Source organism: Sciurus carolinensis, chromosome X (assembly GCF_902686445.1).
Source record: "Sciurus carolinensis chromosome X, mSciCar1.2, whole genome shotgun sequence".
NCBI lineage: Eukaryota > Metazoa > Chordata > Mammalia > Rodentia > Sciuridae > Sciurus > Sciurus carolinensis.
Genome location: NC_062232.1, coordinates 109,112,542 through 109,129,785, shown reverse-complemented (window position 1 = coordinate 109,129,785; position 17,244 = coordinate 109,112,542). Strand labels below are relative to the sequence as shown.

General features: G+C 50.7%; 1 protein-coding gene across 5 annotated transcripts in view; it reads left to right on the top strand.

Moving 5' to 3' along the window:
* Positions 1 to 14,570, top strand: part of Elf4 (E74 like ETS transcription factor 4) — a 40,644-nt gene extending 26,074 nt beyond the window's left edge. For 2 of the 5 annotated variants that reach the window (XM_047535552.1, XM_047535553.1), the window contains exons 2-9: positions 54 to 336; positions 4,522 to 4,693; positions 5,061 to 5,153; positions 6,563 to 6,745; positions 7,539 to 7,622; positions 7,712 to 7,904; positions 8,540 to 8,917; positions 9,986 to 14,570. In XM_047535552.1, the coding sequence (XP_047391508.1) occupies positions 265 to 336; positions 4,522 to 4,693; positions 5,061 to 5,153; positions 6,563 to 6,745; positions 7,539 to 7,622; positions 7,712 to 7,904; positions 8,540 to 8,917; positions 9,986 to 10,790 (1,980 nt within the window). In that variant the 5' untranslated portion in view covers positions 54 to 264 and the 3' untranslated portion in view covers positions 10,791 to 14,570. The remainder of the gene's footprint in view (positions 1 to 53; positions 337 to 4,521; positions 4,694 to 5,060; positions 5,154 to 6,562; positions 6,746 to 7,538; positions 7,623 to 7,711; positions 7,905 to 8,539; positions 8,918 to 9,985) is intronic. The other 3 variants (XM_047535556.1, XM_047535557.1, XM_047535555.1) reach the window with 2 other exon arrangements.
* Positions 14,571 to 17,244: the final 2,674 nt, after the last annotated feature.

Genomic DNA, 17,244 nt, shown 5'->3' with positions numbered 1-17,244 from the left:
AGAGCTCAAGGCAGGTGACTTACTCACAGCCCCCATCTCTCCCTTCTCCCTAGGTCGCTCCTGCAGTTGACCCAGCCCAGCATGCAGCCTTGAGCCTGGTATAAGCCACCACTCACTCCAACTCTCTTCGTGTCCTGCCGTGGCTCAGTGGAGACTCTAGGCCTCAAGGTACCTGAACAGCATCTCTTTATCAAGAAAGTGAGTGATACAGCTCCAGAGAGCCGGGGAAATCCCGCTGTCGGCTCTGCTCTGGGAGAAAACAGTATGGCTATTACCCTGCAGCCCAGTGACCTGATCTTTGAGTTTGCAAGCAACGGGATGGATGATATCCACCAGGTATGACCCGAGAGAATAAAGCACAATCAGCCAAGGCAGATGGACAGGCAGGCAGCCAGCTGGTGAGCCAGTCAGCTGGACAGCTAGTCAGGCAGGCGGCAAGTATCCATCAAGCACCTACTAAGTTCCGGGCACTTGGTCTGCTTGCCAGTCAGCACGTGCACCAGCTGCTCACTCACACAGCCAGTCATCACTGGACAGTCACTTGGGGAGCTGGTTGCCCACATGGGGCTCATGCAACCACCAAGCCAGTCAAGCAGCTGCTGGGTCAATCAGCTGAGCTCTCAGTCAGCCAGCAGCAGGGACTGACTGCATGAGGTGTACACTGACCATCATGTGGGTTTGGGCCACTACCTTTCACCCTCAGTGTCATAGTGAGAAAATTGCTGGAACAACCACATAGCAAGAGGGGTCGCTGCCAGCTGGAACTGCAGGGTGGAGTCCAAACCCTGGCATCTTCAGACTCATGGCTGTAGCCCAGTTGATGGGCTCATCCATAACTGTCTTCTCAGCCTCAACCTGAAGATTCAGGATAAACTGGAAATGAGTTCTTTTGGTAGAAGGAAGTTGGAAATAGGATAGGATTCTGACACTCAGGTCCCTTGCACTCCATATCTTGTGATGCACTGGGGCTAAGAGGGCACATTTTCCATGCACTTAGATGTCCCCACTGGATGGTGTCCTGGTATACTCATCACTACTCTCCCCATCTCCACCTTCCACAAAGTGAAGAAAGAGGAGGCAACCAGGTATGGTAGTAGGAATGGAAGAAGAATCAGGAACTCTAGGTTTTGATCCTAGTTTGGTCACAATGTCACCTGACCAAGTCCTGTCCCCTACCCTGTCTGGCTGCCATCTCCCTATCTTTGCCAAGAGGTGATCCAGCTGGATTATTTCTCAGGGCACATCAGCCTAACTCTGATGCTCTGTCCTAAATCCTTGCGAGGCTGAAGACTGTCTTGTATCTGGCGGCCTACCAAAGGCTGCCCTCTAATGGGCCTAGAGTGCATTGCACCTACGGTCCCGTTCTTCTTACCCAAGGTTGCTCAACTTTATCAAACTCTGCTGTGCCTAGCCTGGTGGAAGGCACCAGGTGAGAAAGGAAGACATATCTTTTTTTTTTTTTTTGGGTGCTGGGGATCGAACCCAGGGCCTTGTGCTTACAAGGCAAGCACTCTACCGACTGAGCTATCTCCCCAGCCCCAGGAAGACATATCTATCCTTATCTGAATTCTCCGTGCTACTTGCCATTTTTCATCCCTTTCTAGTGTGCTCAGCATTTATTTCTGTTCTTCACAGAGGCTGTTCTTCCCTCCCAACCTCCACCCTCAACAATCTCTCCAATCCATAAAGAAGCTCAAAGCCAAGGATGCCCTTAAGTTCCCTCCCTTCTCACCTTTATCAATAACTTCCCTGTTCTTATTTCCTTCTCACTTACCTGGCAAAATGACATGTCCCTCTGTGTGAATATCTAATCTGTTCTTTCTTGTCTTGTTCAAGACCTCAAAACCATCAATCACTGTCCATGTTCTCACCCCCCATGGTGACCACCTGCCCTCCCTTTCCCTCTCCCCACCTAGCCACGCCCACATTTTTCAGACCTCCCAGATCCCCAGATCCTTCTCTTCAACTTTGAACATCTTCAGGTCTCCCCAACCTAAAAAGAAAAACTTTACTCCCTTCTGACCCCTTCCTTCAGAATACCACCTTCTTAGCTCCTCTCTCTCTCAATCCCAAGGAGTTTCCACTCTCTGCTTTTACTTTCTTTACCTCCCTTTCACTCTTCTTAGGAAACAATTTTGGTTGTGAAATGTATCATGAATACAAAAGAGTGCATAAACCATAAATAGACTATAAAACATTACTATTCTAGAAGCTCCTGATACCTAACACTTACTCTGCACCAGGCCCTGTTCTGAGTACTCTATGTGTGCTGATCTATTTAAACAATCCTATGGGGTCAATAACATGAGTGCCCCAATTTTATAAATGAGGAAACTCACACACTGAAAGGTTAGGTAATTTCCCAAAGCCATACTGCCAGTAAGTACCAGAGCTGGTTTCAGACCTAGACGGTCTGGATCTAGATTAGCACAATCCAATAGAATTTTCAAGAACACTGGAAGGTTCTGTATTTGGGGTATCTAGTATAGGGTCACTAGTCACACATGTGGCTATGAAGCACTTAAAATGTGGCTAGAGCAGTTGAAGAAATGATTTTTTAAAGTATTTTTTAGATGTCAATGGACCTTTATATTATTATTTATATGTGGTGCTGAGAATCAAACCCAGTGCCTCACACATGCTAGGGAGGTACTCTACCACTGAGCCACAACCCAGCTCCAAGAAATGAATTTCTGATCTTTTCAAATTTTCTATTTACATTTAAAGTCATCCTCGGCTAGTGGTTGTCATGTAGGACAACACAGCTCTAGACACTGTAGCCTTAGTCACTATACCTGATGCCTGCCTGGGTTCATCCTCAGATCTTTTGAAACCTGTCTTGGGACCCCCGCCTCAAGCAATGCCCTGAAACCGCTCCAGCAAGGGGAACTGCCCAGTGGTCAAACCCAAAGATGGTTTATAAGTTTTCACTTTTCTGAATCCGTCAGAAATATTAGACAGAGGGAACCATTCCCATTCTTTTTTTCATGAAGCAAATATTAATGTCCCATTGAAAGAAAATTTGGAAAATACAGAAAAGTAGAAAGAAATGGAAAAATCACCCTAAGTCCTACAACCAAAATATAACTATTATTAACATGCTGTTGCATTTCTCTATATAGAACTTTTTTAAAATGTGGCACTGGGGATTGAACCCACAGCCTGGGCCATACTAGGCAAGTGCTTTACCCCTGAGCTAACTCCCCAGTTTACTATATAGAATTTTTTTTGAAGAACAGGGCTGGGAATATAGGTCAGTGGTAGAGCTCTTGCCTAGCATGCCCAAGGCCCTGGCTTCCATCTCTAACACCAAAAATAAATAATAAGCCAGACATGGTAGCACATACCTTAAATCCCAACAACTGGAGGAGCTGAGGCAGGAGGATCACAAGTTTGAGGCCAGCCTCAGCAACTTAGTGAGGCCCCACGCAACTTAGCAAGACCCTGTCTCAAAATAAAAAATAAAAAGGGCTATGGATGTGGCTCAGCAGTTAGGCACCCCTGGGTCCTGTGCCCAGTACCAAAAAATTTTTAAAAATAAAGGACTGGGGATGTATCTCAGTAGTAAAGTGCCCTGGGTTCAATCCCTAGGACAATAAATAAGTAAATCCCAGTTGTGATCCCTGCTTTTTTCTTTGTTGTACTAGGGATTGAACCCAGAAGTGCTTTACCACCAAGCCACATCCCCAGCCCTTTTTATTTTTTATTTTGAGGCAGGATCTCACTAAGTTCCTTGGGTCCTCACTAAGTTGCTGAGGTGGACCTCAAACTTGCAATCCTGCAGCCTCAGCCTCCTGAGTCACTGAGATTACGGGGGTATGCTACCGTGCTCAGCCTCACCTGACTTTAGATTGACTCTCTCATCCCTGCTATCAACTAATCCTTTCCCGCTGACCTCAGAATGAGCCTAACACCCCACTTTTTTTTTTTTTTCCGATACCAGAGATTGAACCTCAGGGGTGCTTAACCACTGAGCAATATCCCCAGCCCTTTTTTTATATTTTATTTATTTAGAGACAAGGTCTCACCAAGTTGCTTAGGGCCTCGCTAAGTTGCAGAGGCTGACTTTGAACTCACGATCCTCCTGCCTCAGCCTCCCGAGCTGCTGGGATCACAGGTGTGCACCACCTTGCCCTGCAAGCCTAACCCTTCTTATAACCTAAACTTTGACCCCAGGCCACGGATTAATCCAACCAATCAAAACTGCTTGCCTAGACCAAGGCTATAGCTCAGGGGTAGAGTCTGTGCTTAGCATGCACAAGGCCCTGGGTTTGGTCCCTGACACCAAGCACACACAAATGTTTTCCCTTGGTTGAATGTAGGTGGTGCTGAACTATGCCATCTCAATTAGTCAAGAACTCACTCACAGCATCACCCAGTGAGGTTGGACCCAGGGCAATGTCGTCCTCAGTCCCTGGTGGCTCTGAGAATTAGGAATTATACAAAAGGCCAAAATCTGATAGGGAGGGCTTCCCTGAATAGGTTGGTGGGCCTTGAAACAGATCCCTGTCTTCTTTATAGCTGGAAGACCCTTCAGTGTTCCCAGCTGTCATCGTGGAACAGGTACCCTACCCTGAATTACTGCACCTGTACTCAGGACTGGAGCTGGACGACGTTCACAATGGTGTCATAACAGATGGGACCTTGTGCATGACACAAGATCAGATCCTGGAGGGCAGTTTTTTGCTGGCAGGTCTGTTTCCTTTGTGGGCAAGGAAGGTGTGGTAGAGAAAGGGGTTCTGTCTTCAGGGAATAGCAACCCACAAAGGCTGCTAGTGAACTCAAGCAGAATAGGCAAGTTCCCCAACAAAAGGTGGTGCCACTTCATAGAGGAGGAACCGTCGTAATGAATTCACATATTCTCGATGAGGTGGGACAAGAAGGAGTGGAGATTAGCTGAGGGGGTGGGGGACTAGGGCAGGAGGTAGACTACTTCTTTCCCTGCTTTCCAGTAGGGTCCCTGTGACTCCTCTACTTAGTACTCTGTTGGCTTGGGCTGACCCTGGTTATAGCTGTGCCCTAAGAGAACTCTCCTTTTCCCCCATGGAACCTGAAATCAGATGACAATGAGGCCACTTCACATACCATGTCGACCACTGAAGTCTTACTGAATGTGGAATCTCCTAATGACATCCTGGATGAGAAGCAGATCTGTAAGTTTGACCCCGGGGCCTTAACTTGAGGCAACACAGTTGCCTTTGAAAATGTCGCGACGGTGTAGTGAGTTCCCAGGCACACATGCGTGCAGGCCTCAGTGCCTACACCACCCATATACGTATGAACAGGCTTGAGCTAGGACTGGCAGGGCGGGGGCAGAAGGGCACTGGAGACATGGAAAAAATGGCCAGGGTGACTTGTGTTTTTATCCAGTGTTTAAATTGTGGTAAAATGTGTATTTAATACACCACCTTACTCATTTTTAGTTTTACAGTTCAGCTGTGTTAAATACATTCACATTGTTGGGCAACCATCACCACCATCCATTTCCAGAACTCTTTCCATCTTGTAAACCTGAAACTCTGTCCCTATTAAATGGCTCTCCCCAACCCCCAGCCCCAGCCCCTGGCAACCACTATTCTACTGTTTGGGTCTATGAATTTGACTATATTCCATACCTTATTTAAGTGGAATCATACAGTATTGGTCTTTTGTGACTGGTTTATTTCACTTAGCATATTGTCCTCAAAGTCCATCCATGTTGTAACCTTTTCAAGGCTGAACACTGTTGGCCAGGGGGGTTTTCAGGCCCCTCTGCTCTCTCACTTGGCTCCCAGGAAGACTAAGAATCACAGGACATGACTTATTTAGAATTGTACGAGACTTGGTACATCTTCATCCCTCCCCTGTTACTAGAGGCCAGCCCCTAAGAGGCCTCAGATACTTGCTCATCCTCCCTGGCTCACAGCCCTCCAGGAGGTCTCCAAGGAAGATTCCTCCCAGTGCCTTCTCAGGCAAATGCCCTGCTGCCACAGGAAGGTCCCCCCACCCCTCAGCTTCCCTTGCCCTAGCGGGTACTGTGCCACAGTGAGGGGAAGAAAGCCCTGAAGCTGAAAGGTAAGCGATCTCATCTTGCCTCTCGCTGATACTCAGCCAGGATTCAACAAACACTTACTGAGTGCCCCCATGTACCATGTGCCAACTTGCTGTGTGACCTTGAGCACAAATTTGCCATCTTTGGCTCAGTCTTAGTTTCCTCATCAGGAAGGCAAAGGAATTGGGCTCACTGATTTCTAAGGTCTCTTTGAGTTGTCAGATGAGTGAATGACCAAATCAAGGTGGCTTCTTGCCCTGGATGCTGCCTGGAACTTTCCCACTACCGGTGGTGGGCTATAAATGTGGCAGCTGTGACTGGGGCCAGCTCATGCTCACAGCTCTGCAGATGTTTCCTCCGTTTGTGGTGCAATACTCCAGAGGCATTTTCAGGTGTGACCTGTGTCTGGGACTGTGGGGGACAGCACACCTACCCTCCCCAGGCACCCCCAATTCTTGGGTACGGCAATGCTGGGAGACCAGTGTCCTGCCCTGCCTGGGCCCTGTCCACCTCAGGCCTTTCTTCTTGCAGTCAGCACCTCTGAAATGCTTACAGACTCAGACCCGGCTCCAGCCATCACTCTGCCCAACTACCTGTTTCCTGTCTCTGAGCCTGAGGCCCTGAATGGGGCTGGTGACCAGGAAGAGCATTCTATGGAGGGGAGGGTCCCCAGAGAGGAAAGTTCTAAGAAGACTGGAAAATCAAAGAAAAGAAGTAAGGAGAGGAGGGGCGTATGTGTGTCTCCAGGGGGTGGGCAGTGGGGCCAGGGAGACCCTAAGGGCTGAATGGGCTGAGGCTTACAGATACTTTAAGAGGACTTTTCTCTGGTCTGGCTGGGATGTGCTAAAAGCCTCCCTTCTGTAAAATCGGGCCTCACTGGTGGGCCTGCCCGAAGCCTGACATTCCCTATGCTGCTTCTATCTGCTGAGCATATGTGTAACCTCCTCCCCAAATGCTGACAATCCCAGTGGGTTGAATCCTAGGCTGAGAGTTTGAACTCCAGGTCTGAACCCCTGGTCAGTCCTGGACCTCTGGGGCCTTTTCCTATAAAAAATGAGTCATGCCATGTGCTTATCTTCCTTCTGCAGAGCTGATGAACCCCAGGGCATATATGAGAGGACTTTGGGCTTTCTCAAGCCCCGTGTTATTGATTTACTCAGGATGATGGGTGGCTAATGCTATCTTGACAGCGTGGCAACCAAAAAAACCTCAGCACCACACTGACCTGCATGACAATGGCACTTGTGGGCTGCCTCTCCATTCCAAATATTAGGCCAGGCACACCCTTCTTATGAAGGTGCCTCGTTTGCAAGCATTACATTTCCCTACATCCCATCAGTAGCCCTGTTGCCAAGCTACCTGGGGACTGAAAAGGAGGGTGCAGACACCCACTGGCTATGACTGTAGAGAATGATCAACCTCCAGCCTTGGTGACCTGGCTCCTCCTGGTTGGTCCTGTCTCACCACAGCCTAGCCTCATCCTGTTCTCCCACCTTCCCTCTCACAGTCCGAAAGACAAAGGGCAACCGCAGTACCTCGCCTGTCACTGACCCTAGCATCCCCATCCGGAAGAAATCAAAGGATGGTAAAGGTATGACTGGGGTTAGGGGAGGTGGCATGGGAGCCCCATAACCTGCTCTCAGGGAGCCTGAGCCCCCCTCACCACCTGCCCCTCTGCAGGCAGCACCATCTATCTGTGGGAGTTTCTCCTGGCACTTCTGCAAGACCGAAACACCTGTCCCAAGTACATCAAGTGGACCCAGCGAGAGAAAGGCATCTTCAAGCTGGTGGACTCCAAAGCTGTGTCCAAACTGTGGGGAAAGCAGAAAAACAAGCCTGACATGAACTATGAGACAATGGGGCGGGCACTGAGGTAGGAGCTGCTGGGACAGACTCGCTGCCCTCGGGGAGACACCAAGTTCTTCCCAAGGCATCCCTCCCACTTGAAGGGAGGCCTGATCAGTCTGTTAAGGAAATCATTTGCATGAATCTCCCATTTGCTTGCTCCACGCCGACTCCGGGAGGAAAAAAATCACCTTCTTGCATCTCTGTCCTGGAAGACTACTTAGTGCCCCTGCCCCCGCCCCCACCCCCATCTGCAAGAAGGGATTTCTTCACATTCTGTAAACCAGAGACCCAGAGAGATGGCCTTGAGTTGCCCCAGAGTTAGACTCTCAGGCCAGAGGACTGCTGAGCCCCCTGCCCTCCATCTCCTCATTCATGTTCCCATTCTTCATTCACTGCATGTCCTCAGCCCCGAAACAGTCTGGGGTTGACACTGGAACATCCTTTGAGTACATCCCTTGAGTCCACAGAGGGAAACCTCAGAAATGTCATAAAAGCCTTCTGTGCATCCCTTCCTGTCCCTGAGTCCCCACCTGGCTCCCTGGCCAACCTTGGCCTCATGGCTGCCCTGCCCTGGAGGATGGTGTGTTGGGGAGATGGAGAGGGAAGGTCTGCCCACTCAGCCCCTGCCTGACTCCCCACTCTCTGCCCCTTGTCCCCTAGATATTACTACCAAAGAGGCATCCTGGCTAAAGTGGAAGGGCAGAGGCTGGTGTACCAGTTTAAGGAGATGCCCAAGGATCTGGTGGTGATTGAAGATGAGGATGAGAAAAGTGAAGCTCCAGCAGCACCGCCACAGGCCTCCACGTCCTCCACGTCCTCCAGCAGCACTACCCGCCGAGCCAGCTCCAGGGTCTCATCCAGAGCTGCCCCCCATGGCAAGGGCAGCCCTTCCTGGGAGAAGCCAAAGGTTCAGCATGTGGGTCTGCAGCCATCTGCGAGTCTGGAATTGGGACTGTCTCTAGACGAGGAGATCCCCACTACCTCCACCATGCTTGTCTCTTCACCTGAGAGCCAGGCCAAGATCACCAAAGCTGTGAGGTGAGGGTGCCAAAGCAATTACGAGTCTTCCCATAGTCCCTTGTGTTGGCATCAGTTTTCAAATTCTTCAAAGCTCTGCTGTGTCTACAGTCCTGTGGGATTCTCATAGAACCCCTGGGAAACCAGTGTGGCACTTGCTGATCAAAAGGAAAGGTGATTTGCCCAAGGTCGCACACCACAAAAACCCCAAACCAGCACTTGACCTGGGGGGACTTCTGCCAGTGGGGACTGTTCCTGTTAGACCAGAGTGCCCTCCAAGAAGCCACCATGGGCTTCCACATCTGGGCCCATCCTGCCATGCCTCCTCCACGCTACAAGAGAACATTACAGATATACCTGCTCTGCCTTCCAGGCTTCCCTAGAAAGCTCTCACAACTTCTTTTCCATGTCTTTGGGACTCCAGTTTTCCCTGAAAAGGCTGGATTTTGTTGGGGTTATGTTTGCACCTCTTGCTAATTTGGTTTGGGTTCCTGAGTTGCTCTTTGAAAGAAGGGAGGCAGGCCAGGCACCCAGTGGCACATGCCTGTAATCCCAGTGACTCAGGAGGCTGAGGCAGAGGATTGCAAATTCAAGGTCAGCTTCAGCAGCTTAGTGAGACCCTGTCTCAAAGTTTTCAAAAGGGCTGGGAATGTAGCTCAGTGGTAGAGCACACCTGGGTTTAGTCCCCAATATTGCCAAAAACAAAACAAAAAAAAAGTGGTGGGAGAGAGGCAGTAGAGTGGAACAGTGAGGAACATGAGCTATGGGGCTACAAGTTCTAGATGCAAGTCCTGGCTCTACAGCTTACCAGCTGTGTGGTGTTGGAGCAAGTCACATGACCTCTCTGGGTCTTAGTTTCCTCAAGCTGTAAAATCAGATTTTTCTTAGTTCATGGGCTGTTTTGAGGCTTGAGAAAAATGCCACATGCCAGTCATTTAGAATGATCTCTGGCCTGAACTAAGCACTCAATAAATGTTAGCTAGAGCAACAACAAACACGCAAAATGCCTGCCACTCTGCCCCACGTGTGCCCTCCTTCCTAGCGGGGTACCTCCTGCTTTAACAAACTTTGTTTTCTGTCTCTTCTCAGTACTTCTTCAGTGCCCAGCAACATCCACCTAGGAGTGGCCCCTGTGGGGTCAGGCTCAGCTGTGACCCTGCAGACCATCCCATTGACCACAGTGCTGACCAATGGGTCTCCTGCCAGTACTACTGCTTCCACTCAGCTCGTTCTCCAGAGTGTTCCACCTGTGTCAACATTCAAGGACACCTTCACTTTGCAGGCCTCCTTCCCCCTGAACACAAGTTTCCAAGAGAACCAGGTGGCAGCACCAGGGACCCCCCTGATTCTTAGTGGCCTCCCCCAACTTCTGGCTGGGGCCAATCGTCCAACCAACCCGGCACCGCCCTCGGCCACAGGTGCTGGACCAGCGGGGTCCAGCTCTCAGCCCCCTGGGACTGTCATTGCTGCCTTCATCAGGACTTCTAGCACCACAGCAGCCCCTGGGGTCAAGGAGGGGCCACTGAGGTCCTCCTCATATGTGCAGGGCATGGTGACTGGGGCTCCCATGGAGGGACTGCTGGTTCCTGAAGAGACCCTGAGGGAGCTTCTGAGAGATCAGGCTCACCTTCAGCCACTTCCAACCCAGGTGGTTTCAAGGGGTTCCCATAATTCAAGCCTTATGGGAAACCAGACTTTCTCTTCCCCCAGCCGCCCCACTGTTGGGCTGACACCTGTGGCTGAACTTGAGCTCTCCTCAGGCTCAGGGTCCCTGATTATGGCTGAGCCTAGTGTGACCACATCTGGGAACCTGCTGACTAGATCCCCAACCCCAGCCTCCTTCTCCCCATTCAACCCCACTTCCCTCATTAAGATGGAGCCCCATGACATGTAAAGAAAGGGGTCAGAAGTGACCCATCAGGTGAAGCTGAGCAGCAATTTTAGCACAGACTGACTTAAGTAGCGTACCTGCCCTTACGTCTCAGTGGGATTTATTACACCTGATCCCTGGTCCCCCAGCCCTACCTGGCATCACCATGGCCAGCCTATGCCCAGTTGGAGCATCACTGACAGCAGACCATGGCCTTCAGGAGCACTAGGGGATATGCTCTTGGCAGGATATTGGGCTGACTTGGTGATGGAGGGAAACCCCCCCGAGCCAGGGAGAAACTTGGGGCCAGGGCTGGCGTAGGGGGTTTGTGAGAAGAGTCCGGCCTGACTGCATCTCACTGTCTACATTCCCCATGCAGGGAATTTACTATCCCATATGTGAATATCTCTGTATGTATTTGTGTGTACTTGTGGGTCTGTATCTTCCGTTTTGTGGGGAGGATGGGGGTGTAGCTGTGAGGTCTTATCTTCAAGGGGGGTGTATGTTCCTCCATGGGACAACCACACAGATGGGGAATTTTTTTAAGGGAAAGAATTTTCTAATTACCTTTGTTCAAGCCAAGATTCAGTTGCTCTGAGACTATGGGGTACTGGTTGGATCCCCCAAACCTGGAGAGATGTCACAGAGCTGGAATGGGTTCAGATAGGAGAGCTTCAGTGGGTCTGTGTGTTGCGGAAGACACACACTCCCAAGGGACAAGAAGGCTGAGTGGGATCAAGCCACAAATGAAGAAAGAGAAGAGAATTCAGCGCTGGGTGTGACCCCTACAGGCTCTTTCCCTAGAGTTTGCCACATTGCCTGCCAAAGTCATTAATGCTGGCAGGCTGGAAACTTGGCCACCTCAGAGTGCTTTGCTGAAGGATTAGTCAGGGAAAAGCACACCTCTAGAGTCAGACCCAGCTGCAGAGTCCCCAGTCAGGACTGGGTTAGTTCAATGTGCCCAGGGCTTGGGCTGTTAGTGTAACACCATCCTTTCACCAGAAAACAGCCTTCTCTGGCACACTGCCCTATGTGTCCCATCCTTGGCTCCTTTTTCATTACTTTTCACCCTGAGATTTTTCCAGCTGTCCGGCATTGCTGGGGCTAGTCAGGAGACAGCCCGGCCTGGGCCTACCTCCATTCCTGCCCGTGTGCGTGCGCTTGCGTCATGCCTGCTCTGCCGTCTCTGCTGTCCATCCTGCCCTCCCCTCAGAGGTGTGCCAGCCCACTCCCACGATGGCTACCACAGACCTTCTCAGGTGGGCTGCTGCTCTTCATTTCCAACTTTTTGCACCTAACGCTGATTCCTTATTCACCAGGAAGACAGGAGCCAGCAGACATGGGTTTCCATGGCACCCCTCCTGTCTCCGTGTGGCTCCTATTCTCTTTCTGAGGCCTGGGTCCCCTCCCTTCGTCTTTGAATCTGCTTGCCTCTCTCCTGCCAAGTTTGGGGGCAAAACTAAGAAATGCCTGGAAGCAACTCTGGTGAATTTGGTTAATGTGAATCAGTGCCTCAGGACTTTTGCTCCGTCCTCAGCACAAAACCACCCACTTGATCTAACTACCTCCCTGACTGCTCTTTTCTCTCTCTTTCCAGTCATCATTCTCTCCCACTCTCTTCTTCCCTGGGGAGGTGGCCTTGCAAGTGCATTTATTATATGTTTCCAGCAGTTGGCATCAAAGTGCCTTTTTCTAATAAAATCAGCTTATTATGACAATTTCCTGATGGTTGATAGTAAGCATCTTAAGAAAGGGTTACCGTTTAAGAAAAAAATCGCACAAAGGCATAGCATGGGTTAGGTGTGATCCTGTCCCTGACTGGAATCTGGCTTCTGCCCCCCAACCTCCACTCCACAGAAACACATCATCTGAAGGTCTTCAATACCCTCATGGTGAAGTCAAATATCCTTCACAGTTCTCGTCACAGTAGCTGGGCTCTCCTTCCCCCAACATCCTTTCTCCACGCCTGTGCTGGCTCCTTATCTGCCACCTCAAATGTGGGTGTTCCCCAAGGGTCTCATCATGCTCACAGCCTGGCTCTTCCGGATGAGACTTAAATCTAGAACTCCAGTGCCTGCCTTTTCTCCTGAGACCCTGGCTCATGTGTCTAGGGATCCACTGAACATTTCTCCCCATATATCTGTCAGCCCCTCTGTCAAATGTGGGACTTCAAATTTCCACACTCAAAATCAAGCAAAAGGCATCATGACTTACCAACATTTTCTTGACCTTCTAAGCTTGAAATTTCAGAGCTATCTGATGGCTGTCTTCACTTGATCCTGTCCCCATCCCGGCTCCTGAGGTCCAAAAGGTTTGCAGTGCCTCTCAAGTCTGGCCTTCCTTCCTTCCACATTCCCAGAGCCTCCAGTCTGGCTCATACTGCCCAGAGTTTCCCCCCGCCCAAAACATCAACACCCTGCTCAGTGTGACTATCTAACCATCTCCCATATGTCAGGGCACCGATCCTATCCTTTCTCCATGAGAAAGCCTTCAGTGATTCCTCCTGGTCCACAGGTAGTAGCGATACTTAAAATATTTGCCCGATCCTTTCTAGATGCCCAACGTGAAACCTTTAGTTGCTAATTCACGAGGCAGTCCAGAGGTCCTACAGGAAGAAAGGGGGAGTACTTGGAGAGCTCAGAGAAATTACTTCAGAAGAATTTTAAGTCTGGCATCAGTCCCACCTTCAGGCTAAGCCCCAAGTCCTTGGCCCTTCAAAATCTGGTCCTATCTAACTTTCCCAGTCCACTCACACTGCTCCCTCCTCTGCCCCAATGTATCTCTCCAAATGGATGGATCCGTTGGTCTTTGAACATCCCTCCATTCAAAATTTCCCGCCTCCATGCTTTACCTTTACTGGGTTCTGCTTAATCCAAATGCTCTTCCTATTCCCTAGTACCAACAAAGTCATGTCCGTCTTCAAGACTCATTTCGCGGAGGCTGCCTCCCCAGACCAGGCTACCACTGAATTCCTTTTTTAAAATTCATTGCATTTGTCACTCTTTAGGCAACTGATCATGAACAGCCTGTGACATCTCCTCTATCACAATCACAACTGTTACTTAAACCTTCAATGACCTGATTCTATTAAGTCTCCCCATTCAGTGTATTCCCGGAGGGGGAGGGGGGACTGTAGCACACAGAACAGGGCACACTACAAAGCAGATAAGCATCAACAAATGGTTACTGATTGAGCTGGTGGGAGATGGGGACCGAACTTTTGAGGTAGGTGACCTCTGACCTTCCCACCACACAGGCACTCACCCCAGGTGCTCCACTGCCCAGGGCCTTCCCTCCCTGGCTCAGGGTCCTCATGGTACTCCCGCCACATCCCCATTTAAACACCAGAGACTTGTTACTACATTGAAAGTCCTCTGCCCCTAAAGAAACTTCCCTGTCCAGTTTCTTTCCTACTTAAAGTGTTAAAACAGTTAATCTGATAAACTAATCTGTGCTGATATAGTTATGGGAAAGGGCTAGAGGAGAACCTCAGGATCATTTTAACCAAATGACATTTAACCAGTCATGGGACAACAATATCCCTGCCTTTGCAAGAGTTTAATGGAGTCAGGAGTCAAGCAATGAGCCTCACCTCCCAGCAGCTGATGTGTCACCACTCAGTCCTCTGGGTTCCCACAGCACTTTGTATATACCTCTTATTGTAGCACGTAGCACATTGTAGTTCTTTAATTATGTGTTTATGTATGTTTCCCCTCCAATAGACTGTGAGCTCCTCAAGGACAGGGACTGTGTGTTAGTCATTGATGTATCCCCAGCGTCTAGCACAGTGCCTGGCACACAGTAGGTGCTCAATAAATGTTTATTGAAAGGATGGATGAGTCCTGATTCCAGTTATGGTGACTTCTGCCCTATACTATGGCAAGCCAGAGGAGACAGAAGGATAACCCATACTCAGGAGCTATGGCAGCTTGTTGACCCCTCATATAACACTGTAGGCAGCTATTTCTTTTGCCAAAGTCCGTAGCTACCCCATGCACCACTGGGTTCACAGGAGCCCAGGGCTCTTCTTAGCTCTGTCTTGCTGCCTGTCGCCCAGTGCCATAGGCTCTCGAACTGCCCTTTGCCACTGCCTCTTTTCCAGGGAGTGCCTCACTATTATTTCCTCATCCCTGGGTGGGACTGAGTGGTGGTAATGTCGGGACCGGGTGGACAAGACGGGACAGAGTTATTCTGACAGTCACAAGCCTTCTGATCTCATCAAGTACTCCAAAGGAGGCACTTGCCTCTGGCGAACTTTTGCTTCCCCGGGTCTCAGTCTCCGAGAGTCTAGGCCCTGGCGCCCGGACGTGGAGGTCAATGTCCAGCAGGTGGCGCGGTCGAGCCGGCAACGGCGGGCGGGCTGCCCAGCGGCGCTCAGGAAGGAGGGGCGGACAGGGCGGGGCCTACCGTTCCTCGAGGAGACGGCCGCGGCCTGCGCCTTCCAGTTCCTCGTCCGTGCCCCCGCACCCCCAACTACCCTGGACTATTCCAGCCCCCACCAAGGGCTCCACTGGCCTGGAGCTTCGAACTTTCCCTTCGGCCTCTGCCGCCTCCACTTTCCAAGGGGAATTTGGCAGTCCATTGGCTGCTCTCTCCCTATTGGCCAGTCGCGCTCTGACCCCGCCCACGAGCCCCCCTCCCCCAGCCTCCCGGACCAGCAGGTGAGCACGCGGCGAGCCTGGCCTCCCGCGCCGCCCGCCGCGGGCTCTGTGGCCACTGGAGCGAGCCCTCGGCCATCTCGACCGTCCCCTTTGCAGGGCCCCGCATCTCTTTCACTCCCCGCCCCAGCCTGCTTTTAACTACACTTTTCACGCACCACCGCTTTCTACCTTGAAACGCGAGAGAGATCGAGGCGCCCGTGTCATCCATTTGCCCGCGGAGGGCCCTGACCGCCTGCGGCGCGAGTCCAGCCTCCAGGAGGGCCGGCGCCAAGCTGAGGAGGGTCCGGACGCTGGGGTGACCAGCTCCCTTTGCGGCGGAAACCCCAGCTCTGGGGGAACACGTGGAGCTCCGGCCAACCCCATTGCTGGGTCCCGTGGGCCCATGCGTTTTGCGTTCTCTAGCAGCGATGCAGGACACCCTTGGGCAGATCCCACCCTTCCTAAAACACGTCAACACTGGACACTTAAAGCTGGACAGATTTCCCAGTCATTAGAGTAGGGAAGGGGCAGGATTTACTGCCCAATTCACCCTCCACTACCCCACATCATATAGGGATCCGGAAATTGGCCTCTCTCCGAGGAATACTGAGACTTCAGGTTCTCTCAACCCTAAAGAGGAACATTCTGGTAAGATCATCACTAAACTGTATGCTTTCGACCTTGACTCAGGAGGAACTAACTTCAGCTGAACAGCCCTATTTCGTCCCCGGTATGATCCTCATTGGTCTGGAGGTCGGAAGAGTACCATTTGGCAGATGGAACAATGAAGGGTTGGGAAGATTAGGTCCTCAGCCGCAGTGGGCCTTGGTAGTAAGAGGTGGTACTCTTTCCCACACCACACTGGAAGAATTAGGAGAACACTTAGTAAGAAGGCACCTGCGAAGATGTGTATGTACAGCAGTTCATACCTCCTGCCTTGATCTTTACAACCTGGTGGAGAAGGGCAGTAAAACTCCAGGTGGAAGGTAAAGTATGAAAACCAAACTGGTTCCACTTTAACTCCCTTCCTTTCTTGGTCTTCCAGTCTTTGCTCAGATTGTCCCTTCAGTTCAAACATTCTTCCCTGCCACCTCTAATGCCTACTTTTCTAATTGAATATTCAAGTATCCTCTAGGCATCACCTCTCCCAGGAAGTCTTTCCCAGCCACCGCCATGCCCTTAGCCCATCTCTGAGCCCCCATAGCATTCCAGGCCTAGCTGACTCCTTACCCTTAGCACAGTGGCTTCTATGACCTAATGATGTGTCTGATTTCTTAGCTACAAGTTCCAGAGGATGGACCTGAAATCAGAAGCATTATGGGGTTGTTTGGGAAGACCAGGGGATCAGAAAGTGGGTAGGGAAGGCTGATGAGGAAGATTAATGCTGTGGCTCAAAAAGGATGATGCCCCTCTCTCTGGGCAGAAAGACCCAAAGTAAGCTTCTGAAGCTTAAGCAAGGAGAGCGGCTCACAGTTCACTCCCGGTAATGGTTGGACTTCAGCATGCCAGACACACAGATCCCCTCGCCTTTTCACTGAAGCCACAGCAAGGGCTTAAAAGGGGACCAGAGTAGCTGGGAAAGACTTCCCCGGAGAGGTGATGCCTAGTGGATACTTGAATATTCAAGTAGAAATGTAGCTTAAAAGGCTCAGCTCCAGCCTCTCCAACATCTCCCTCAAACTGTAAACCTCACATTCTGAAGCCTGCAGTAAAACGAATCATAGTTTTACCCATTTTTCAGAAACAGGAGGAGAGTTGGGTATGGTGGCACACACCTGTAATCCCACCAACTTGGGAGGACTGTAAGTTTGAGGCCAGTCCAGGCAACACAGTGAGAC